This window comes from Camellia sinensis, chromosome 10 (genome assembly GCF_055761805.1).
Source record: "Camellia sinensis isolate YWXY chromosome 10, ASM5576180v1, whole genome shotgun sequence".
NCBI lineage: Eukaryota > Viridiplantae > Streptophyta > Magnoliopsida > Ericales > Theaceae > Camellia > Camellia sinensis.
Genome location: NC_138970.1, coordinates 104,132,883 through 104,156,089, shown reverse-complemented (window position 1 = coordinate 104,156,089; position 23,207 = coordinate 104,132,883). Strand labels below are relative to the sequence as shown.

The following is a 23,207-nucleotide window of genomic DNA, read 5'->3' as shown; positions in this document are numbered from 1 at the left end:
GAGAGAGAGAGAGAGAGAGAACATCAGACCTTGAACCATGAACCTATTGAAGAGAACTTTGATTGTTTAGATGACTCCTCAGATGAAATTGAAAACAAACCCGACACAGAACATTTGGAAGCACTCAAGAGTGCTTGATGTTTAGCAATAACATATAATCTTTGTTTTTGTCCAGAAAAAATTCAGTTTGATAGGTGACCTGAAAAATAAATTGAAGTGTTGGTCAATGTTTTTTGTTTCAAAAGTGTATATTCTGGAGGTGAATGAACAATTAAATAAGTCCATATAATAACACAAAGAATAGAAACTTACATCATTAGCATAATGGCAAATAGTGAAATCAGAACGTGATAATTTTGGCTTAGTGAAGCGTTTATGGATTCTGAATGTCTGGTACAGCCTTTGGGCAAAGGTTTCATGTGTTGATCTTGGGAACATACAACAAAAAAATAAGCCTCATCTATCTCACAAGAACTATCAAATGAAATCATAAATTAATAGTGAATGTGATGAATTTATTTTCAAGCCATTACCCTACATAAAATAGACAATGCTTACAGCAGTATGACACTTACCAAGCTTCATCCAGAAAAGCTATTATGCCACCAAGTTTCTGAAAATTAAGTAAGCATATTTTGAATTAGGAAAGCCAAAACATGAATAAGAGAAGAACAGACGGCCACATTTACTGAGCCATACATTTGTCCAATTAAATACCAAATTACAGACACAGGAATATGGAGGAAGTTACCAGCAACCAAACCAAAAAGAAGAAGAGTTCTAAAACAATATATATGTAAGAAAAACTTTTGAAATGAGGTCCACATAAATAAATCTCTTTCTCTATCTCAAGTCCACCTTATCTACAAATAATAAATAAACAAAATTAAAAAAGCACTCTATCTCAACCTCTCTAATGTTTCATTCCACTTGTGATCTTCGACACAACATACAAGGTATCTTCACCACACAACACAACAAACCCTCGTCTCAACTTTTACTAATTCCTACATGCATTCTCACCCTTAATACACATAACTTCTGGGGCTTCTTTTGTTTTCTCAATCTCACTAATAAGAATATATTTATATATAGCTTCATTTTCTTATAAATTATAATTCAGCATAGATTTCTTTACTACCTCATGTTGCATTCATCTGGGAGTCCAATGTCGAGGCACCTTTTTATATGAACAGGAAAATTGAAGTGGCATGGAATTTTTACAATTTGAACATTAAGCAGTGTTATATAATGTCATTCAATAATATTCAGTCCTTCTATCCAATGAATATAGCACAGGATATAGAATTGAAAAACAAAGGTTGTAGAGTTCTAACATCTGATTGTAGAGTTCTAACCTCTGAATATAGCACAGGATCCAATGAATATTCTGTCCTTCTATCCAATGAGATTGTAGAGTTCCGAGATTGTAAAACAAAGGACCGAAAGCACTAACCTCTGATCGAAGAAGACGAAGAGGTCCAAATCGACAGAGATAAATCACAAATAGAACACCACCACTGAGATAAATCACGGCGTTGAAGCAGATTTTGAAGTTTTGATTGGTTATTGTAGATGGCGGTGCTCAAAATCGAACTTCGAAATCGCAATCTCTCTGAGATAAATCACCAAGTTGAAGAAGAATCAAGAGAGAGAACTTCATATTGATTCGATCTAAAACCCTCAGCAACCGACAATGATTCCATAGAACATACCTGCATCCTATACCCATGGACCAGAGAGAAAGAGAGAGCAAGAGAGTAGGAGATTTGAGTGAGTGATAGATTTGAGCTTCATATTGTAAATGACGGTGGGTTTTCAAAATAAGGGTTTGGAGAAACAAAATAAGGTTTGTAGACAAACAAGATGACCGAAAGCACAAACCTCTAATCGAAGAAGACGAAGATTTCCAAATCCACAGTGATAATTCACGGAGCTGAAGCAGATTTTGAAAGATTCGATTGGTTTTTCTAAGATTGTAGACGGCGGTGCTCAAAATCGAACTTCAAAATCGCAATCGCTCTAACAAACTATGAGATTGAATACACATGGATGTAGATAGGTTGGCTCTGAGAAACTTCGAAATTGCAATCGCTCTGAAGAAGAATCGAGAGAGAGCATGAGAGTGAGAGATTTGAGCGAGTGAGAGATTTAAACTTCATATTGTAGACGGCGGTGGGTTTTCAAAATAAAGGTTTGGAGAGACAAAATAAAGGTTTGTGGAGAGATAGGATTTGAAGGCGTTTCTAAGCGTCATCTATTCATAAATGGGACCGTTTTGATTAATAACAATTGCGACATTTAAAAAGAGCCATTAATTATTAGAAAAAATGGCGTTTCATAAAATGCCATTAATTAAAAGCCGTGAATCCCTGATTTCCTGTAGTGGGCCCGGTTTGCTCCACACATGGTGGATATCGATTACAAAAAGGCATGGAAATTTGAAGGAGGCTTGACTTTGGAAGTGTTTGACCGAGTTGGCATCTTGAAATTGCCTACGTATGTGGATGTGCTCGACTAAGCCTTAATGGAAAAAGCTAACTTAGCAGTTATGAAACAAACCAAGGCCCCAACAACAACATAATGGATAAGTAAGAGGTTTAGGTACAAGTTTAGAAAGGGCACACTACAACAAAACTGACTTTTTACGCCACTACATCAACGGCATACAATAAATGCACGCCGTAGTTTCTCACTTTTATGACTTGCTTTTTTTGCACGTCGTAAATACTTTTCCAACCACGACATGTCTGTTGTGTAAGCCGTGAATGGTAATAACGTTGATTTTTTTACGACTTGCAATGTACGCCGTAAATAATAAAACTTTCTATGACGTGTATATGGCGTGCCGTTAATACATTAATTATACACGACGCACATACGCTAGTCGTGAAAAGTATTGCACTTTTCATAATGCACATAACGCATGCCGTTAAAGTATTGAACTTTTTACGGTGCACACAACGCTTGCCGTTAAAAATATTATACTTTTTATGACGCACAATTTACGTCATGAATGATATGACAAAAAATAAATAAATAAAATAAGTACCAAAATGAAATTTATGGCGCCAATTGACCAAAATAATATATATATAAAAGAACATATACATCAACTATTTGACTTCTAATAGATTCTAATCCTAAGAGAACTGGTTCGAAGGGATTCAATCTCTCTTCGGCGGCGATTGACGGTACGACGACTCTGAATCTGAACAAAACCAACTCAAGAAGACTTCTTCATCATAAAAACCCTTTTTGTCTCTGAAGAAACTAGTGATCGCTCAGACCTCAACACCAAATCCCCAATCTTCATCTGAAGACAATTAACGCTCCGAATCGGACTCCCCTCCCACCAATCCTCTCATCAAGCCTCTTGCTTCAAAACCCATGGAAGACAATCCTCCCAAGCTACTATGAAACCTAGATCCAAACCTGGTTCGGCGAAATCTCCAGCAAAAAGGACTGCGACGAGCGAGAACAATAACGATTAGGAATTGAAGAGGGCGAAGAAGAAAGCGGTGTATTCTGATGTGCTTGTTCAAGAGGAGTCAGCGAAGAAGACTAGTGATGATACGAAGAAGCAATTGTTACAGAGGTTGTGGAGTGAAGAGGATGAGATTGTGATTTTGAAAGGTATGATTGAATATACTGCGAAAAAAGGGTCTAATCCACTTGCTGATATAAATGCTTTTTATTTGATCTGTGGTTCTTACTGAACATAAATATTTGTTCACTGTGTTTGATATTTCTTTAAACTTGAATTATATCAATTTTGGCTGCTTTAAGTGGCAGAATTCACCTTGAAGTCAGGATTTATTTATTTATTTATTTATTTTTGGATTTTAAGTTTGGTGATAATGCTTTTAATATACTTAAGGTAATCCTATTATGTATAGATTTGACATTAAACACCTGTTCTGCAATTGAAGAATTTCAGTAGAAATTTTTTATTATCAGTTTGGGTATGTTTGTGTATCTGTGTTTGCTTAGGTATCTCTATGTTGGGATGTCTCCAGCAGAGAAGAAAACTATACATATGTTATTTATGCCTCCTAGGTGCTTGATAAAATGCCACTTATACTTTTATATTGTTTTCTTGTGGGTGTTTTTTTAATATATATATATATATCTCTATACTATTATTAAAAGTGAAACCTCATTTTCCCATGGTTTAAAGCGACAATGGTTTAAAGGATTTTCATGGAAAAAATTTCCGCCTAAATAAACTTGAAATGGTTTTTGTTGATTTTTGTTTTCCATTTTCTATCGTGCTCATACCAAATGTTAAATGCGGAAAACTTTTTCTCAAAAATGTTTTCTGTCCAAAAAAATGCAGTAGTGGTGATAGTTACTTATCGCTTCAAATAGCCATAGCTATCATTTTAGTTTGGTCAGTGAGTGAGTTGATACTTGGCATTTCCTTAACCCATTTTGATGTGTAGATTTTATTACATCAGAAAATATAAAAGCCTTTGCTTCATCTTGTATTACATCAAAGAATAAAAACTGTTTTGTGTACGTCCCCTGTCATGAGTGTCCAACTGAGAAAGATTTTACGATGCACTTCTTTTCTCTACTGATCTTCATACATTCTTAATAGGCTGCGAGTCTTGAAAAGCTATGTCAAACAAGAAGCGAAAATATTCATGAAGAAGAATCGAAGAAAGTTGGTCTCTGGCAAAGGATGAAGCTTCCAAGTCTAAAGCAGCAAAGGATGTTATGAAAGTTTTGACACGGAAGGTAATATACTATTTTCTCTATTGGTTAAATGCCACACGTTTCCAAAACCTCGGCTTATTAATCTTTGAGAGTGCCTTTTTTCCTAGAAATAGACAGGACATATAGCTTCATTAAGCATATCTACATTTTCCAAAAGTGTAGCATAGTGATCCTACAATTCATATAATCGATAATGAGAAGCCTTATCCGTCAGAACTAATATAATAAATATCACATGGTAAATTTCAAAGATTTTTATTTTATTTTTTGTAATAAGAATAGTTTTTTTATATCACTTTATACGACACCTGATTCATCTTTCTTTTGTGTTTATTGCATGTTAAAAACATTTAACTTGGGTCTTTTGGCAGAGCGAACCAGATTTGGTTTTTGAAGGGATCACAATTGTCTCCGAAATATTGGGAACAATAGCAAGAGGTTTTGTTCTGGATAAAATGACTAACACAATCCCCAATGCTTTTAAGGTAGACACTCTCAATGGTCGGCTTTAGGATTACCTTTATGAATTTTTGATTTATTGAATTCTTACTTTATCATATTGAGTAATTACTTTTCCTGTTCGGAAATTCTCTGTTCAGATGTGTGATCCATGCCAGTTCACCATTCAACTAGTACTTAGTCCTTTAATATTCCTTTTAAATTTTACTTCAGTAAAATATGTTTGCTGTGGCATTTTAAGTCTTCTTATAATAAACTAAATGTTTGAATGAATTTCTTATCAACTTTAAAGTAGATGCATGAGTACCTTTATATGAATCTTCAAACCCCAACCTTTTGCACATGATGATGAGTGTGTTTGAATTTAACTCCCAGGCACATACATTTTTTTTATTTGTGATCTAAGATATTGGTTTCCGATTTAAGTCACAATTTTTATTTTTATTTTTTGTCATTTTTTCTCATTTTCATATCTTTTTCGTTGATTTGTTGCAATTTCATCAAAATTTCATTGGAGACCTTTTTTGAAGGCTATAAATAAATTATCTTGCATGATACAGCTTCACTAATTGGTAGAGCTGGGGATTGTACCCCCAACTCCGTGGGCCACCCGAGAGGCTCATTAATGCTTCATTTTGTCTATACAGTTGGTGTGAACAGCCTTTTTGGGTTTTTTGCCCTTTTTTTTAAAATTATTCTTTTGCATTTTTTTATATAGATAACATCATTTCAATCTTCCTATTCTCCTTGTGTGAGTTTCCCATTTTTTGCTGCTTCAATGCTTTCTTCTACTCCCTCATAATCTCTCCTCTTCTGTCTAGAATGAATACATACGAATTTTTTTGCATCAATTTAGCTAACTATCCAAAGCTTCATGAATTTTGTAACAGTACCATGCGTTGAAAACTCAGATAGAGACTTATAGGAAGTAGGTTAATGCATCATCTAATAGTAATTTTAGAACATGTAATTGTTTCTAGCACTTTTTTGTTGTTCACATTTACAAATTCTCTGTGATAGGTGTATCTTCTTCGCAGAGAGAGAGAGAGAGAGAGAGAGAGAGGGATGGCGTTTCATCTCTCATCCACTGTAGTGGCCTCCTTAGCTTTCCAAGTCTGCTCTCTGTACTCCCTAAAGCACTGTGAGTCCCCCCCAATTTCTCTGCCCTTTTTCAATTTTAAACCATCAAAATGCCCATTAGTATTATTTGTTCTTTTAGCATTTCATTGCAGTCCTTTTGCCCTGTGAATACTCTCACTCACTACTCTCTTCCACGCAAAAACTCTAAAAATCATGCCTGGTTTCTCAAATGTAATTGAATTTTTACAATCAAACCCAATTCTACTGAATTTTTCAGAATTTACACAATTCCAGGATTTTTTCAAATTTTGTGTATTTGATTATTTTTTTTATTTTTTTCTAATTTTTTATTTTCTGGTGATGAATAATTAATATAGCACACTTGAGGTCAGTTGGGTTTCATGTAAAATCCGGGTTGGAAAATGAGAGCAACGTTTCAAACCCTTCATCAGAACCAATCAACATGGAGGGATATGTTTTCCTCAACTTCCTAGAAACTTAAATTTATATATTTATTTTAAGTTTGTTTAATTTTTGGTGGGTGAGTCTAGTTAAAATTAGAATGGGTTAGAAATCTTCCACTAATTCAGGTAAAATTTTCTAATTTACATTACTACAGGGATCTCAGACACAAACCTCGCGACAGAATTGTTTGAAGTGTTTATGTTCAACTATAGCTTTGTTAAACATTAGCAGTTCTATTTCTGGACCAAAGGCAGCAATTGCTTTGGATGGAAAAGAAAGACCCGTTTGTCAGACTGTAGTGGTAGTGGTGCTATAATATGTGAGTAGATGTTTGCTTGCTCTTCTTTATGGTTAATTTCATTTCTTTGTTTCTTGTTGAATTTTTGGACAATTTGTTGTGCAATTATTTTCTTTTCCCAATATTCCTCAAATTCTATGGCTTGGAAATTTCTTCTACTCACTAGTACTTGTTCATCTCATCAGAATTGCCAAGTTTTACAAATCCCTATGCATTTTGGAACTGCTGATTTTTTCTTTTGTATTCACAAAAAAATTCATTTTGTGAAAGATCTAGACTTCATCAAGGAGAATGGGAAATGTGTACAGAGCATTTTTGTTCCGTATTGGTATACTTGTATGATTCCAGACTTGTAGAGTATTTTAGCAGATTGTTTGGCCAACATTATAACAAAATCCCCTTCCCTATGACTCTGGAGGTTTTATGATGTAGGCCAACACTAGGAATTTGAGAAATGGGACTTGGGTCATGAAAGTTTTGCTCATTAAGGGTTTAGAATTATAAGGGAAAGGGTGGTTAAAAAGTGGAGGAGTTTTTAGATGAAAGGGTCCTGTATTTTAGAACTTCTTTCATATGACTTGCATGCTATAATTCATGTATAGTTTCTACATTTTTTAATTTTCTTCTAATTTGTTTGATTTTTTAATATATCTATATATTCACAAAACTTATCCTTGAAGGATTTTTCTTTGCCTCGTGAGTTTGCAAAACAAAGTTTCACTTGCATCTCTTACCATCCAAGAAGTAAGATGGCCTGCAAGATAATAAAATTAGGGGATCATACATCACTTTCTTTGTTTTGTTAACATGTATATGATTCTTTCTCGACCCTTTCCCTCTTATGGGTGCAAAATACATTATACTTTAGTAAAAGGAGAAGTGTTTTCTATTGTGCATAGGAAAAGAAAGAAGTGATAACGAAAGTTTTTAGAGCTAATTATATTATACATCATGATTTTAGCACAAATTACATCAAATAAAACAAAAACAAGGAAAGAAGATTGAAGAAAAGACCTACTTATTACTAACATTGTCTGACTTGGGTTCTTTATCTTGAATGTTATATATTGCAGAATAAGGTTCAAGAGCTTCACGAGCCTTCTACAGAAGAAGGGCCAATGTCTATAAAAAGTAATGCAATTGTTCATGCATTTGGTCCAGAACGGCATGGTAGAGTAAGAGGGCTTGCATTTGTGCCTGAAGATGCTATTGGAAGCACTGTTGCTTGGCCAACCCATTTCATTAGCTTTGACTTTGAGTAGAACAAACATCTATGGATAGTTTTTGAGGACTTTGATAAATAGATTTCTATAATTTTTGAATAGTTTTGGGTAATGTTTACCAACTTATATATGTACAGTTTTGGATGGTATATAACTTTTTGGATAATTTATGTAATGACCCATAATTTTTCTAAAAAAATAGACCGTATATAATTTAATTGAGCAAATTTTGGATTTGACTACTGTGTAAATTCTGTGTGAAAATAGTTCGATTTTGTATTTTTTTAAAATAGTTCCCGATCTCAGAAAATTATGAAATTTTTATATCTTATTCACATAAGAGTCTAGCACGTTGGGTAAAAATTTCAGAATTTAATGATGAGTATATTTGATGAAAATTCGCGAACTGATCGATGTTCGGTCTAGCAGAATTTGATTTTGAATTTTGAGTGTTTGGACCATGAATTGAGATAAACTAGTTGGGTTGATTTTGGTATATAATTGGACCATGTTTGAACCCATGATTTAGATTCAATTTAATTTGAATTTGTTTATGATTTATATTTAATTATTTGGTCCCTTTTAATTATGTGATTAGTAAGTTATTATTATTTATTATATGGGATTATAATAATATTCGAAAGTTGAATTTATGGTGGGTATCATATGGTGAAAAATTATATATTTTTATAGTAAAGGAAATAAGTGCATATTTCATAATGAGCAAAATATTATATTTTGTGGTGTACAAAAATATTATATTTTGTGATAGAAAAAATTATATCATTTTATAATTTATATTATAAAATTTGAAAGTATTATTTTAAAAAAATTATATTTTTCAGAAACCAATTTATTTTTTAGAAGACAACCCACGTGGGCTGCCCTTATCTCCCTCTTTCCTTATCCTTTCCTTCTTTTCCCTTCCTTTTCCTTTCATCTTTTTGTTGGTTGGCAGGGTGTCCTCTCTCTCTCTCTCTCTCTCTCTCTCTCTCTATTTTTCATGATTGCTCAAGCTTTGAGTTTAGAGTGAGAGTTTTTAGAGTGAGATTTTATAAAAGTATTGTAAATGAAAGTCGGAGAGCTCATCACAGTCTTCACAATGGTAGTCTTGGATTCATGATCGGGCAAGATTTGCCTTCCAAATCTGCTCTTCTTTATTATTTGAGGTATGAACTTTCTTCATATTTTTACATTAAAATTATGTTAGGGTTATTTTGAGAAAATATATCATTATAAGAGGTATTGTATATATATATATATATATATATAGATTTTTGTTTGGTAATTTTTGAAAGAAAAATTATGTTGAAATGTTAAGAATGTTGGCATTTTGAGATTGATTTGGAAAAAATAATTTGTGTTGATAACTTTGCAAAGAAATCCGAAAATAAACTTTAATGGTTGTATGGATTGTCTCTACATCATATTATGATTAGATGATTTATTTTGAGAAAAATAAAGTTGAATTTTTTTTATCTTTAATTTGCAATTTATTTTTGAGAAAAATAAATTAATATTGAGGAATATGGAGTAAATGCTTAAGTAGGAATTATAGAGTTGCTTTGAGATTAAAACCCTAAAAGTGTTATATTCATGATATTTTATAAGAAATGATATGTTGATGATTAAGTTGTGTTCATTTTTATAAAAATAAAAATGTGAAATGTGAACTTTCAAACTCATAACCTTGAAAAATTACTATTGGGCATATTTCATAATTTTTTATGTAAATATCATGTTAGTTAAGTAATTTTAGAAAAAGTTGTGAAATTGTTATTGGTAGAGAATTTGGTAAAAATATTACCTCTTTAAATAGCTTGGCATGAAAAGTGGTTATGTTGAAATATAGTTATATATATATGTTTTTGTAAGATCTAGATAATTTTCGAAATCATCCTTTGATTTGTTTTGAAAATTGATTGTTGATTCAAGAAGATGAGAGATTTTTTTGAAAGTGGGTTTACTTTCTTATTCCTCTTAAAATAGAAATTGAGGGTTTTGAACTATGAGGATTGAAGAGAGATGTTTTTGGTGACTTTCTTTCAACAAAATGAAGATGAGTGGTTTTGGTGAAAAAACCTAGAAATTAGAGATCTTTAAGAAATATGTTGACAATCTTTGAAGATGTTGTTATATTTATTTTGTGTGCCAAAATAAATGATGTTTGAAAATTTTGTTTATTTGTTTACATATAAAGGATGGTTTTCATGGAATATGAGAATTGTTGAAGTTTTGAAAATTGTTGTTAAAAATGTTGATATAGTCTTGAAGTGACTAAATGGTTGAGATTACTCTAAGTGTGAGAATTGTGTTGTCCCATGGATGAATTGGAATAAAAGTATTTATATTCATCTTAGAAAATTATATTGAAATGAGAAATGAGAATTTTGATCACAATGGGAATATTGTGTGGAAGTATTGAAAGTGGAAGAAATATTGCATTATATTATTAATCATTGTATTGGCATATCAATTCATTTGATAATGATAACCTTTGAAATTTGATTTGAAAACTTTGCATTGAGAAAGGAATGTTGGGAAACAAGTTTTCATGATATGATTTTGGGATAAATACGGTGGTAAGTCTTGAAAGGTGGTGTAGATGATAGGTGTCGAGCCTTTCAGTTAACATTGGTAAAAATGACAGATTACAGGTATTGAGCCTTCAAGTTAATACTGGTAAAAATGACAAATTACAGTTGTCGAGCCTTCTAGTTAATACTGGTAAAAATGACAAATTGATAGTACTTGTATAGACTACTTGCAGACACCAGACTAAGGATTACCTGAGTCGTATTTACCATCTTGGAATTTTATTGAAATTGTTGGATTAATGTGTTTTTAAAATGGCATTGTGCGTAAGATTTTCAAAAGATAAGAAAAATATTTTGAGCATGACATGGCATATGCATTCATCTCATAAAACTGTATAAAATGGATTTGATGAATTGTTTAATAATTTGATTCAATTGAATGAATTGAAAATGATGTCTTGATGCTATTGAAACATATTTATTTATTTAAGTTAACTTGTTGTGGTTAATTAAATAAATTAGATTTAAGAGATTATGTAATAAAATCATATGGTTTTGACATGATATGATTTCACGTATATGTATGAGTATTTTGGTACCCGCATAGCTTCTAATATTTTAATGTGAGATTGTTTGATGAGCTAGTGGTTGCTCACCCCCTGCCTGTACATGTGTGAAGGGAATGCTTTTCGGATTTGAAGATCAAACAATGGGTTTTACCATTTCATAAGTGTAATGTTGTGATGGATTGTATTACTTCATTTGTTGTTTGGCTGAGTGTTATTTTTTTATAAAGAGTAGTGTCCTTTCTTTTATTGTAAGATGTCATTGTTGTATAACAAGAGGGAATATGTATATTTAATTATTTATCATTTCATCCAAGGATGAAATGTTATTTGTAAATGGACTTAATTAATGAATATTAGTAATGTTATCCGAGTAATAAAATATGGGGTGTGATAATTTAGAACTTAAGGATAGTCCTTTTGGATGTTTGAAATGTATATATTGACAATTTTTTAATGTTTATAATTTATAGATATAGTTTATTTTTCATGGTTGAAACAATATTTTGGTGGTTGATTAATATTTTATGAAGCTTGTTTGTAATATTAGATTGTACAAAACAAGTCTTTTATAAAATCTACTGAATTAAAAAAAAAAATACGCATTCAACAGCAAGCAAATTAGGTAATTATATAAAATATTCCACAGCATTTCACGTACGTCGTGGTATGTTCTACTTATCTACGGCAGGCTGATCAAGTCGTTGTATTATATATTTTACAGCGTGCAATCAACGTTGTTGTTTGTCGCACCAATTAACAGCGTGCAAAAGTAGTTGTAGAAAAAGTAACAACAACACACAAAATCTGTCGTTAAATAGTTTTTAACGGCGTACTATAACATGTCGTAAAAAAAGTAACAATGACGCACAAAATTTGTCGTTAAATAACTTTTAACGGTGTACGAAGCATGTCGTTGAAAGTGAATGACTTTTCATGACTGGTCATAATATAACATGCGTCTGCACGTCGTAGAAGGGTTTTTACAGCGTGCATTGGGCGCCATAAAAACCTTTTTTTGTTGTAGTGGCAGCTCATTTGGAAGCAAAAAGCAAAACACGGGGTCTAAAAGTAGCTCAAGTCAGAGCAGTGGGTTTATTCCATTTTGTCCTGATTGCGGAAGGAAGCATAAAGGTGTGTTACCGTACATCTCATGCCTATTACCGGTGTGGCAAAGTTGGCCACATAATGAAAGATTGTCCACTTGGGTCTGAGAATGCCAATCGCCTAGCAACAAGTTCAGTCGGATCTACTTCTGTATCGAGGTCAAACGCAAGAACTAATGCTAGGGGCAACACTGGGAATGAAATGTTAAGGCAAGGGAGAGTGTTCACACTAGTACTTGGAGATATACAGAACACTGAATCTGTGGTGTCAGGTATAATCTTCATTTGTGCCCAAAATGCATGTCTTGATAGTTTCTGGTTCTACACACTCTTTTGTGCCGCATGCCTTTTTCTAGAAATTAACTAGACCTTTAGAAGCCATGAATTATTTACTATCTGTATCTACACCATCTGGGGGTTCTATGGTATGTGCTTATGTTTATCTGGCATATGATCTAAACATATGATATTGTGATTGGTGATGTGATATTGTATTTGAGAATTGATCATTTTGACTGCATACATGGTATGGACTGGTTGACGAAGTACTGTGGAACTATTGATTGTGCAAATAAGTCTGTTGTGTTTCGTCCACCTGGTTAACCTGAGTTTGTATTTGCTGGGAATGGGATAGTTCCTCCCCCATACTTGATTTTTTCCATGAAAGTTGTTAAATTACTTATGAAGGGATGTAGGGGTTATATGTGCTATGTTATGACTGAGACTTCTGATAGTCCTAATGTGGACACTATTCCTGTTATGTATGAATTTTCTGATGTGTTTCCAAATGAATTACCTGGGGACTTAATTGATAGGGAGATTGTGTTGAAACAGGTACGATACTGCACTTTAAAGAGCTTTAAAGTGGGTGAGGGGGAAGGGGGGAAATTAAGAAGATTAAGAAATTCTAGGCAACATACCTAGGATTAGGGAAGAGAGCTTCAATAAATTCAAATATATATATATATATATATATATATCTAAAGCATGTTCTCCGTTTGAATAAGAAAAGTTCTTAATTTTATATACATTAGAACAACTCAAAATCCCAAAAAAATTATGTCTCCACAATTTGGAAACTAAAGAAATTTTGTAAAACCTATTTAAAACTTTCTACAAACCATTTGGAGAAGCAATATCATTAAAATGTATACATATTACATTGTCAAACTTGGCTTCCTTATCATAAATGTTATATATTGCAGAATAAAGTTCAAGAGCTTCACAAGCCTTCTACAGAACAAAGGCCAACGTCTATCAAAGATGATGCAATTGCTCAAGCGTTTGGTCCAAAACGGCATGGTAGTGCAAGAGGGCTTGGATTTGGAGCATTGCCTTCGAAAGTTGACGCACAAGCATACCAAAATCAAAATATGAGAAAACTAAATCAAAAATTGCTGCTCTTAGAACAAGAACTCTGAGAGATAAAAGCTAAAATGTTAAAAGGAAAAAGGCAAAATCAAGTTTAAAAAAATGAAGAATGTGATAATATATGTTATATATATTGATGTTTCATTAAAGTTTAAAAACAAATCAATTAAAACTTGTAGGAACCAAGCGAAGATGCAACGGGCAAAAAAAATTCTCATGGAGAAACCCAGGTAGCTTTTTCTAATTCTTTGTCTTTTTTTCTAATTTTATGAAAAGAACTATACAGTCCATAGACTTCTTATTTAAATTTATTATCATAATGGGTCTCGTGTACATTTATTAAAATTGGAATTGCTTGTCACATGTGCTTCCCATCTTAGATAGAAGGATATTTCACAAAATTTGTAAAAATTAAAAAATTGATTAATACTTGTAGGAGCTAAGCAAAGGGGCGAATGGACACTCACATGGAGAAACCCAGGTAAACTTGCATATTTCTCATACTTGTGTTTTTGCTTGCTTGCTTTTCTACTCAAGCTTGTCATTTTGCATATAGATTACATTAAGATTCTAAATTTGAGTAAACAAATACTTCTTGCCATTATATTACAATTTTTTTAGGGTGAGGAAAACAGTAGAGGTGAACATAGGGTGCACGGAGGTGGTGAACGTAGGATGCACTCACAACAAAATATTTGGGTAAATTTTGTATTAATTTACTCATTTGCATTTTTCTCGTTCTTGTACTTTTGTTTGCTTGCTTGCTTTTATACTTAAGAGCTTTTGTCAAATTTTCATATACATCCCATATCATCTATTAAATTTGAGTAAATAAATATAACTTGATATTGTATTACAATTTTTTTAGGGTAACAAAAACAGTGAAGGGGATGAAGATATTTGGATAAATTTTATATGACATTAATAATAACTTAAATTTTGTCTTCAATTCATTAGCTTATTTTATGTATTGCTTTTATAATAGTTGCATGATGCAAATGGAACTGGAAATGATGGATCTTTGGACAATGCCAAATGTAAATTGTTGAATTGGGATAGAACAAAGCTGGTGGTTGCGGAACGCACAATTGCATCAACAGATTCTAAAGCATTAGTACATCACGTGTCTCTTGGCTCTAGGTGTTGGAAAGTACGGGTTAACCATGTCATAGTCAATGCGCCATTATTTCGCCTAATCGTGAGACGTTTGTGCTTGAGAATGCTATTGGAAGCAGTGTTGCTTGGCCAACCCATTTCATTAGCTTTGACTTTGAGTAGAATTCCTAACATCTATGGATAGTTTTTGAAGACTTTGATGAATAGATTTTTATAATCTTTGAATAGTTTTGGGTAATATTTACAAATTTATACATGTACAGTTTTGGATGGTTTATAACTTTTTGGATAATTTAGAACTTAAGAATAGTCCTTTTGGATGGTTTTGAACTTACGATTAGTTTTTGGATGTTTGGGATGTATATATTGACAATTTGTGAATGTTCATAATTTATGGATATGGTTTATTTTTTATGCTTGAAACAATATTTTGGTGGTTGATTACTATTTTATGAAACTTGTTTGTGATGTTAGATTGTACAAAACAGGTCAAAATAAAACCCGCTGAATTAAAAAAAAAATAATAATAATGCATATTCTACAGCAAGCAAATTAGGCCATTATATGAAATATTCCACAACATTCCACGAACTCTGTGGTATGCTCTACTTATCTACGACAGGCTGAGCAAGTCGTTGTATTACATATTTTACGGCACACAATCAGTGTTGTTATTTGTCCTGCCAAATAATGACATACAAAAGTAGTCATAGAAAAAATAAAAATGACGCACAAGATTTGCTTTTAAATAGTTTTTAACGGTGTACTATGACATGTCGTTGAAAGTGAATGACTTTCCATAATTGGTCATAATATGACGTGACGCCGCACGTCGTAGAATAGTATCCACGACGTGCATTTGGTGCTGTAAAAATTCTTTTTTTGTTGTTAACAATTTTCCAGAATCTCTTACAAGTAAAGTCCCACACAACACACTTATATTTCTTTTCTCCATATCTGATATATACAGATATGTAGATAGAAATCCACTTTCATTAAAACTCTCTTATAAATAACTAAATAGTTATCTTATCACACGATTCAAATAATTAAAGATAATACAATAATTATCCTATGATAATTATATGATAATAATCTTGTAATCCATTTAGATGTTTCATGGGTTATGAATCGGGTCAGATCCAATCCAATTCCCAACACAAACAATCAGTGAAAGGCCTAAGATGAAGAATCTGGAGGATACTGAAACATGTGGAATGCCGAATTGTGAATGCTGAAGCCACCATCTATAAAAAGGTTGTGTCCGCTTACATACTTGGCCTCATCACTCACTAGATAAAGTGCCGCATTAGCAACATCCTCGGCCTTGAGTGTTACCCCCTTAAGATTAGCTAAGGCACTCATAGCCATCTCAAGTTGCTCATCGTCAAGCCCTACAAACTTGGTTGCCAGAGGAGTTGCAAGTGCATATGGTGCCAAGCAATTAACCCGAATGCCAAATTGTCCCAGCTCCACTGCCATGTTTTTCGTTAGGCCCAAGACTGCGTGCTTCGAGCAGCAATAAGCATGCGAGGCTGCAGCACCGACGCTCGAACTTATGCTTGCCGTGGAGAGGATGGAGCCGCTCTTGGCAGGAATCATGACTCGGGCTGCGTGTTTCATGCCCAGGAAAACACCCGTCACGTTCACGCTCAGAACGCGTTCGAAGTCGGCCTTTTCGTTGTCGACCACACGGGGTTTGTTGGGATCCGATATGCCGGCGTTGTTGAACATGATGTCCAGTTTTCCGTAGGTTTCGACAGTCTTGTCGACGGCGTTCTTGATGTGGTCTTCGTTGGTGACATCGCAGTGAATGTAGGTGCATGTGGATAGGCCTATGTCCGCGCTCACAGACTGGCCGAGCTCGTCTTGGATGTCTGCAATGATTACTTTGGCGCCGTGTTGGGCAAAGAGTCTTGCTGTGCATTCGCCGATGCCGCTAGCTCCTCCGGTGATCAGTGCCACCTTCCCCTCTAGCCTACACAATATATAGAGGCAATGTGTCATGTCAAGTAGTATGAAAATGGAAATGTCCTGAAATAGTATGAACTTGAATAAAAACTTATCATAAATCAGAAATGTTGAACACTTTTTATATTCTTAATTTTTTTTTAATAATTTAAAACATTACAAAAAAAAAAAAAAAAAAAAAAATTGAAGAAACAAAAGAACTTGAAAATATATATATATATATATATATATATTTGGAAATAAAAATTAAAATTAGGAACTTAATAATTTATTAATTAAGTGTATTGAGATTTAGGTAGTAATTCATGTAAAATGAGGAAATGTTAATTTTTTTCAAATCACTAATTAAAGTTTTAAACATTTCAAACAAAAGAACATGTTGCTCCTTGCACAAACGTAACACTGGCCCTATTTGAGAAGAGAGTTGGGTTAAAATAACTCACTAAATGATAAAATATGTTAAAATAGTTAATAAAATAAAATGTCACATTCAATTATAATCATTTCATTTTTTCTTTTTCAATCATCGAATTAGCCATAAAAAAACCATTCAACTTCTCAAATAGTTTAAAGTAGTCAAAAGTCAAATAATTAACTAAAATAACTAACTTCTCAAATAAGGCCAATGGCTTTTTCTACTAGTTTTACAAAATTTCAAGGTAGAACTTGCATGACCACGATAAGTAAAAATCTTATTTAAAAAAAAAACAAAAGTTTTAGAGTGATTGTAGATTAATTTTTTTTATATAATTATTCTACTTTTTACTTTTAACTATTGACCCCGTAAAAGCACACAAACAGGGCCGGTCCAACAGCCTCCCTCTCAATTGTAACTGAGTTGATTTGTAATTGCTGACTTATTAGAGCAATTGTAGTGGACTAGATAAAAAAATAAATAGTGTGTTAAAAGTTTACACTGTTTTTTTTTTTTTTTAATAAGTGAAAGTTAGTGATTTGTTATTAAATTATTATATTGAGGAGGTCAAATTTACGCCCATACACTTGCAAGATTAGCACATGAGAGGTCAAACTCACACCCATACACTTGCAAGAAAATCTTGACCTCTCATTCTACTCCTAAGAATAGAACCCAAGAACTCTCTTTTAGGAAAAAGAAAAAAATTTGGTGACCAAAAGGTTAACTAATTAGGCTAGAGCCCCTTAGTTAAGTTTACACTACTTAATGTTTTTACATTTTTAAAAAGGAAAATGGCTCATACAACCACTGGGGTCGACCCCCAGTGAGGTGGCAGTCCATAATTAGACAAAAAAAAAAACTGTTTTTTTTTTTTTTTTTTTTTTTTTTTTGGGTTTCGGCCAGTGGGGGCGCGACACCTCACTGGGGGTCGCACTGGGGGTATGCAGCAGGATTGTTTTAAAAAATAAAAATTAAACAACAATTATTCATCCCACTAAAAACATCACCACTAATAGCACTAATGCATTAAAAAAGTAAAAAAAAAAAAAAAAAAACACAACTCCAAGATCAAAACCTCACATCATTAATGGCGGGACCCACTGCCACCTAATTAGTGGGAGCACTAATTAATGCTCCCAAGCATTTTTCAAAATTAAAAGTCATATATGCCCGTATGACATGATTTTAAACTAAAATACAAGTTAATTCCATTACTATTTTGTCTATGAGCTCTTCTATTTACATTTTTTCTTTTTTATCAGAAATAAGAATGTGGAATTGGATTTGTTTGGAGGGTTGGAGCTGCCCTTTTTTTCTTGGTAGCTCAATTTATTTATATTTCCATGTTTGGCCTCTGGTGCTATAAAATCTAGATCCACTTTTGTCCCCCCTGCTTGTCTTCACTTTTCAAAAAATTCTACTTTCTTATTTTTCGTATTTTTTTATTTTTACTGATTTTTTTTAATATTTTAAGCAATTTTTTTACTTTTTAGACACACCTAACATAAATACACCTAAAAAGTAAAAAAAAATTGTAAAAAAAAGCTTTTAAAAATTCACTAAATATCAAAAATACAAAAAAAAAATATAAGAATTCAATATATTTTTTTGTATTTTTATGTATTTATTAATTTTTTAAAATATTTTTTCACAATTTTTTTACTTTTTAGATACATCTAAGTAAGGTGCATTTAAAAAAGTAAAAAAAAATATTTAAAATTTAAAAAATATTCACTAAAAACAAAAAAATACGAAAATCAAAAAAGTCAATTTTCAAAAAACTTAATTCAGAAAACTCAAACCAAACACAATGAATGATATTCGTATACACAATTCCAGTTTTTATCTCTTTTTCCAATCATCAGATATATAACAATGAGACCCACATCCATAAATATTTTAGGACCCACCCATTTATGCTTTAAAATGAGAAAATAAAATAAAAAATATGATTCTATGTAAAAAAATTCTTCTGAAAATGGTGTGCGCATCTGCAATTAAGAAAGTGGGAACAATTGCCAAACCAAATCCTTTTGTTACATGAAGAAAATAGCAATGCAAACAGATTCGATGAGGCAAACAGATTCACACAATTGTTATAATCAAATAGATTCAATGTCGCAAACAGATTCACACAACTGTTATAATCAAATCATAAATAGGTTATATGATACCTAATTTTTTAGGAAAATGAGTGAGAGCACTAATTAGTGCTATCACTAATGATGTGGCAGTGGGCCCCACCATAAATGATTTGATGTTCTTGCCTTGGTGTTGTATTTTTTTTCTTTTTTGATTGAGTGCCATGTCATTAGTGATCTTTTTAGAGTTCCAAAATTAGTGGTCTCTATCATTGTTGAATTTTTTAAGGTATGTATTATAGAATTCCTCATTTCACAAAGATATGTACTATAATATTACCAATGTTATTATGTATTTTTAAAATTATATTTATTATTCATTTTTTTAAGGATAAATTACAAATATATCTTTTAAGGTTTGTCTCTTTTATTAATAAATTATTCAGTCAATTAATAATTCTTAATGATATCATAAATTTATTTCAATTAATAATTCAACTAATTTTATTATTATATCGAAGAGCAGTTAAGAATTTTATTTTTTCAATTAATTTTGTTAAATAAAACATCACAACAAGAGGGTATTTGTAATTTTCCAAACTATATGAGAGAATCTATATTTTAAATAAATCGCAAAAAATGTATTCGTAATTTATCTATTTTTTTAAAATAAATGCGTTGAAATAATATAATTATAATTATCAGATTAATTTTTATTTTATAAAAATTATAAAACTTATAATTTATAATTAAAGTTTAAAATTTATAATTTATAATTATCAGATTAATTATAAAATTTAAACAGAATCCACTACAAGTGAATGTACTAGATTAAACAAATTATAAAATATGATATGAAAATGTCAACACACTATAAAAGAATTAAAGTTTTAGAAATTAAAATTTAGAAATAAAATTATTTTTTAGGAACTAAATATTTTTATTTCGAAAAGTGTCGTTATTATATTTTTAACAACAAAAATTAGATATTAGTGTTGAATTATTATCCTTTTGAGATCAAATTTTTTATCACAAAAAATAAACAATTTTGAAACTAAATTATTTTGTTCTAAAAATCTATTTATTAGTGAAATTTTTAAAATTTCGTCACTAAAAAATCTTATTTTTGACTTTTTGAAACAATATTTTAGCAACTATCTTCATGACAATAGAAATTAGTCCTTAAATATCTTTTATAATAAAATTTTTACTTTTAAAATCAAAATATTAACTTTTAAAACTCTTATATGTTATAGTGACATATTATCAACATCATTATTTTTGTAACACGGTCTGACCCTTACGAGTAGGGACGAATGCTTGACCTTCTTCATTGTAGTACAAAGCCCATGATATGGTGGGTAAACATTCACATTAATCAAAAGTTATTTAGTGATTTTAAAATACTTTCCGCATCACTTATTTATGTTGATTTTTAAAAGGAAAATATTATGATACACATTATTTAAAGAGCGTGTATCATATACATTTTATAACAAATGATTATAATTATATATTTTTTGAGTCATAATTAAAAAAAAATATTATAACTAAACACAACATAATACATAATTAAAAAATTTATAAGTCATAACTAAAATAATATTATAATTAAAAATGAAAATTAATCATAATTAAATAATAAAATGACATATTTAAAGATACATATAGTATACCATTTTTAAATGACGTGTATATTAGAATTTCCCTTTTAAAAAGACACAAAAGAGTGGTGCATACTAATATTTTAGCTAATAAAATTTAAGGAGAACCACGTATACCTTTTCTTTTATTAAAATACATAGCATAAACTCAAATAATTAAGAATTGTTTTGGAAATTAACTATTTTAGTTAATTTTAACTTTTTATAGAAAGATAGGTAGAAAAATAAAAAGGTTACTTATTTTTTGATAATAATTTTTTACCTTTTTGATTATTTTAGTATGTTTTCAAATACACCCTTCATGAATCCTAAAAATTTTTGGAGAATATGATCGCAAAGAATTTCCAGATGATTTAGCATTTTATACTTACCTCCTTGACGTGGCTGAGAGGAATGAAGAACTGGCTGCCATGTTTTGCTGGCTGAGAGAGAGAGAGAGAGAGAGAGAGAGAGAGAGAGAGTGAGGGTGAATTGATGGAGGAGAGGTGGGACTTCAAGAGCTAAGGCCTTGTGTATTTAAACACAAAGCACAAACGCAACTAAAGCCTTGTCTATATAAAACAGTTTTACCTAACATCCATCTATGCAACCGACCAACTTTGTCAAACACAAACACATAAAGCTAAATTATTCATTCTTGTCCAATTTTTTATTCTTTTGTTCGCTTCAAAGAAATTTATTAGTTTTATAAATATTTATTCCACTGGAAACGATTTTGCTTTTGGTGGCCGCTCTCAATTGTATGTTCTTTTAACTTCTAACTTTTTCCAAAACAAACTACTTAAACAAATATTTAGAAAAGTTTGCATATGGATTCAAATTTAACGTATAGTTTATGGTGAGAATGTACCTGAAAGCATGCATTTTATTTTATTTTTTTTTATATTTTCTAAATGTCACTACAACATATAAGAGTTTTAGAGACCAAATATTTTGGTCTCTAAAAGTGAAAATTTTATTGCAAAAGACATTTAGAGACCAATTTCCATCGTCATGAGGATAGTCACTAAAAAGTCGTCCCGAAAAGTAAAAAACAAAGCATTTAACGATAAAATTTTGAAAATGTCACTAATAAATAGACTTTTAGGGACAAAATAATTTATTTTCAAAATGGTTTATTTTTTAGAGAGAAAAATTTGGTCCCAAAAGGATAATAATTCGTCACTAACGTCTAATTTTTGTTACTAAAAATATAATGACGACACTATTCGTAACAAAATTATTTGTCTCTAAAAAATAATTTTTTCCTTAAATTTTGGCCTCTAAAACTTTAATTTTTTGTAATGTGTCTTTTTTCACGACTAGGGAGATTGAAACGAATGTGATCCATAGAATTAAGGCAAGGTGGCTTAAGTTTAAGAGTGTGTCTAGAATATTGTGCGATAAACCAGTATTCACTAGACTAAAATGAAAGTTCTATAGAACGGCTATTAGACTAGTAATGCTATATAGGACGAAGTATTGAGTAACTAAGAAACAACATATAGATAAGATGAGTGTTTCTGAGATGAAAATGCTAAGATAAATGTATGGCAAAATTAGAAAAGACAGAATTAAGAATGAGTATATTCGTAAATAGGTAGGAATAATACCGATAGAAAATAAGTTGAGAGAAAATATATTGAGACCTAGATTGATGTAGGTTAGTGTAGTAAATAGAAATATGAATGTCCGTAATTTGACTTGTTAGAATAGTAGAGAGAAGAAATAATATGTATTGTATTTAATGAATTGTCCTATATAATAGAAGGCCTGTATATATACGCTGAGAGAGAGTATCCTACTAGAAATCTAACTATGAGAAAGAGTATCCTATAAGAGACCTAAATATGGCAATACCTACTATATCTAAGAAATCAATACGCAATATATGTAGTAATATATACCGTATATACATTAACATCTCCCCTCAAACTTAAGGAGGATAAACATCTTGAGTTTGGAGAGAGAAACTAAAACATGAAATAAAACTAAATAAATAAAAGGCAAATAAATTGGAAAATTTGAACGGGAGCGCAAGGACGTTTGAAATAGATCAGAGGCTAGAACTAATGCCAGCAGACAGTTTATGGTCGTGTCGGACCATTGTAGGAACTGGCTGAAACTAATGCCGGGACAGTTTAAGGTCAT

The 23,207-nt window shown here is 31.5% G+C and overlaps 3 protein-coding genes and 1 long non-coding RNA gene across 20 annotated transcripts; 2 read left to right on the top strand and 2 right to left on the bottom strand.

Annotated features, from left to right (window-relative positions):
- Nucleotides 1–29: 29 nt before the first annotated feature.
- LOC114303755 (uncharacterized) lies at nt 30–2,160 on the bottom strand. Of its 4 annotated transcripts, none has more exons than XR_014342450.1 (4): nt 1,457–2,160; nt 534–613; nt 313–427; nt 30–199 (listed from the first exon to the last, which is right to left on the bottom strand). It is a non-coding gene; the product is annotated as an uncharacterized LOC114303755 (long non-coding RNA). The 4 variants fall into 4 exon arrangements; XR_014342451.1 differs by having other exon boundaries at nt 313–474; nt 576–613; nt 1,457–2,158; XR_014342449.1 differs by lacking the exon at nt 1,457–2,160 and having other exon boundaries at nt 313–474; nt 576–715.
- A 942-nt stretch (nt 2,161–3,102) lies between these two features.
- LOC114303749 (uncharacterized) lies at nt 3,103–8,508 on the top strand. Of its 5 annotated transcripts, XM_082892009.1 has the most exons (7): nt 3,108–3,636; nt 4,604–4,743; nt 5,094–5,207; nt 6,202–6,322; nt 6,639–6,734; nt 6,885–7,045; nt 8,098–8,493. In XM_082892009.1, the coding sequence occupies exons 2-6, from the start codon at nt 4,723–4,725 to the stop codon at nt 7,040–7,042; spliced, it is 510 nt and encodes a 169-aa protein (XP_082748135.1). In that variant the 5' UTR covers nt 3,108–3,636; nt 4,604–4,722; the 3' UTR covers nt 7,043–7,045; nt 8,098–8,493. The 5 variants fall into 5 exon arrangements, with proteins under 5 accessions (XP_082748139.1, XP_082748138.1, XP_082748135.1 ...); XM_082892010.1 differs by lacking the exon at nt 8,098–8,493 and having other exon boundaries at nt 6,885–7,207; XM_082892013.1 differs by lacking the exons at nt 6,202–6,322; nt 6,639–6,734 and having other exon boundaries at nt 3,103–3,636; nt 6,881–7,045; nt 8,098–8,496.
- A 653-nt stretch (nt 8,509–9,161) lies between these two features.
- Nucleotides 9,162–15,357, top strand: LOC145788827 (uncharacterized). Of its 10 annotated transcripts, none has more exons than XM_082892008.1 (7): nt 9,183–9,416; nt 12,384–12,728; nt 13,662–13,758; nt 14,007–14,057; nt 14,264–14,308; nt 14,449–14,526; nt 14,813–15,357. In XM_082892008.1, the coding sequence occupies exons 3-7, from the start codon at nt 13,720–13,722 to the stop codon at nt 15,125–15,127; spliced, it is 528 nt and encodes a 175-aa protein (XP_082748134.1). In that variant the 5' UTR covers nt 9,183–9,416; nt 12,384–12,728; nt 13,662–13,719; the 3' UTR covers nt 15,128–15,357. The 10 variants fall into 10 exon arrangements, 6 of the variants coding, with proteins under 6 accessions (XP_082748128.1, XP_082748129.1, XP_082748134.1 ...); XM_082892007.1 differs by having other exon boundaries at nt 12,378–12,728; XM_082892005.1 differs by having other exon boundaries at nt 11,464–12,728.
- A 527-nt stretch (nt 15,358–15,884) lies between these two features.
- LOC114303758 (secoisolariciresinol dehydrogenase) lies at nt 15,885–21,608 on the bottom strand. The gene is made up of 2 exons (XM_028248905.2): nt 21,449–21,608; nt 15,885–16,921 (listed from the first exon to the last, which is right to left on the bottom strand). The coding sequence occupies exons 1-2, from the start codon at nt 21,487–21,489 to the stop codon at nt 16,123–16,125; spliced, it is 840 nt and encodes a 279-aa protein (XP_028104706.2). The 5' UTR covers nt 21,490–21,608; the 3' UTR covers nt 15,885–16,122.
- Nucleotides 21,609–23,207: the final 1,599 nt, after the last annotated feature.

Excerpts from the sequence above, each read along its gene's own strand:
- LOC114303758 (XM_028248905.2), bottom strand. The coding sequence starts at position 21,489 with ATGGCAGCCAGTTCTTCATTCCTCTCAGCCACGTCAAGGAG. Across the intron at positions 16,922-21,448 it reads CTCTCAGCCACGTCAAGGAG|GCTAGAGGGGAAGGTGGCAC; the intron begins GTAAGTATAAAA and ends TATATTGTGTAG.
- LOC114303749 (XM_082892009.1), top strand. The coding sequence starts at position 4,723 with ATGAAAGTTTTGACACGGAAG. Across the intron at positions 5,208-6,201 it reads CAATCCCCAATGCTTTTAAG|GTGTATCTTCTTCGCAGAGA; the intron begins GTAGACACTCTC and ends TCTCTGTGATAG. Across the intron at positions 6,323-6,638 it reads TCTGTACTCCCTAAAGCACT|CACACTTGAGGTCAGTTGGG; the intron begins GTGAGTCCCCCC and ends TAATTAATATAG.
- LOC145788827 (XM_082892002.1), top strand. The coding sequence starts at position 9,367 with ATGATCGGGCAAGATTTGCCTTCCAAATCTGCTCTTCTTTATTATTTG. Across the intron at positions 9,417-13,661 it reads GCTCTTCTTTATTATTTGAG|AATAAAGTTCAAGAGCTTCA; the intron begins GTATGAACTTTC and ends TATATATTGCAG. Across the intron at positions 14,527-14,812 it reads ACTCACAACAAAATATTTGG|TTGCATGATGCAAATGGAAC; the intron begins GTAAATTTTGTA and ends CTTTTATAATAG.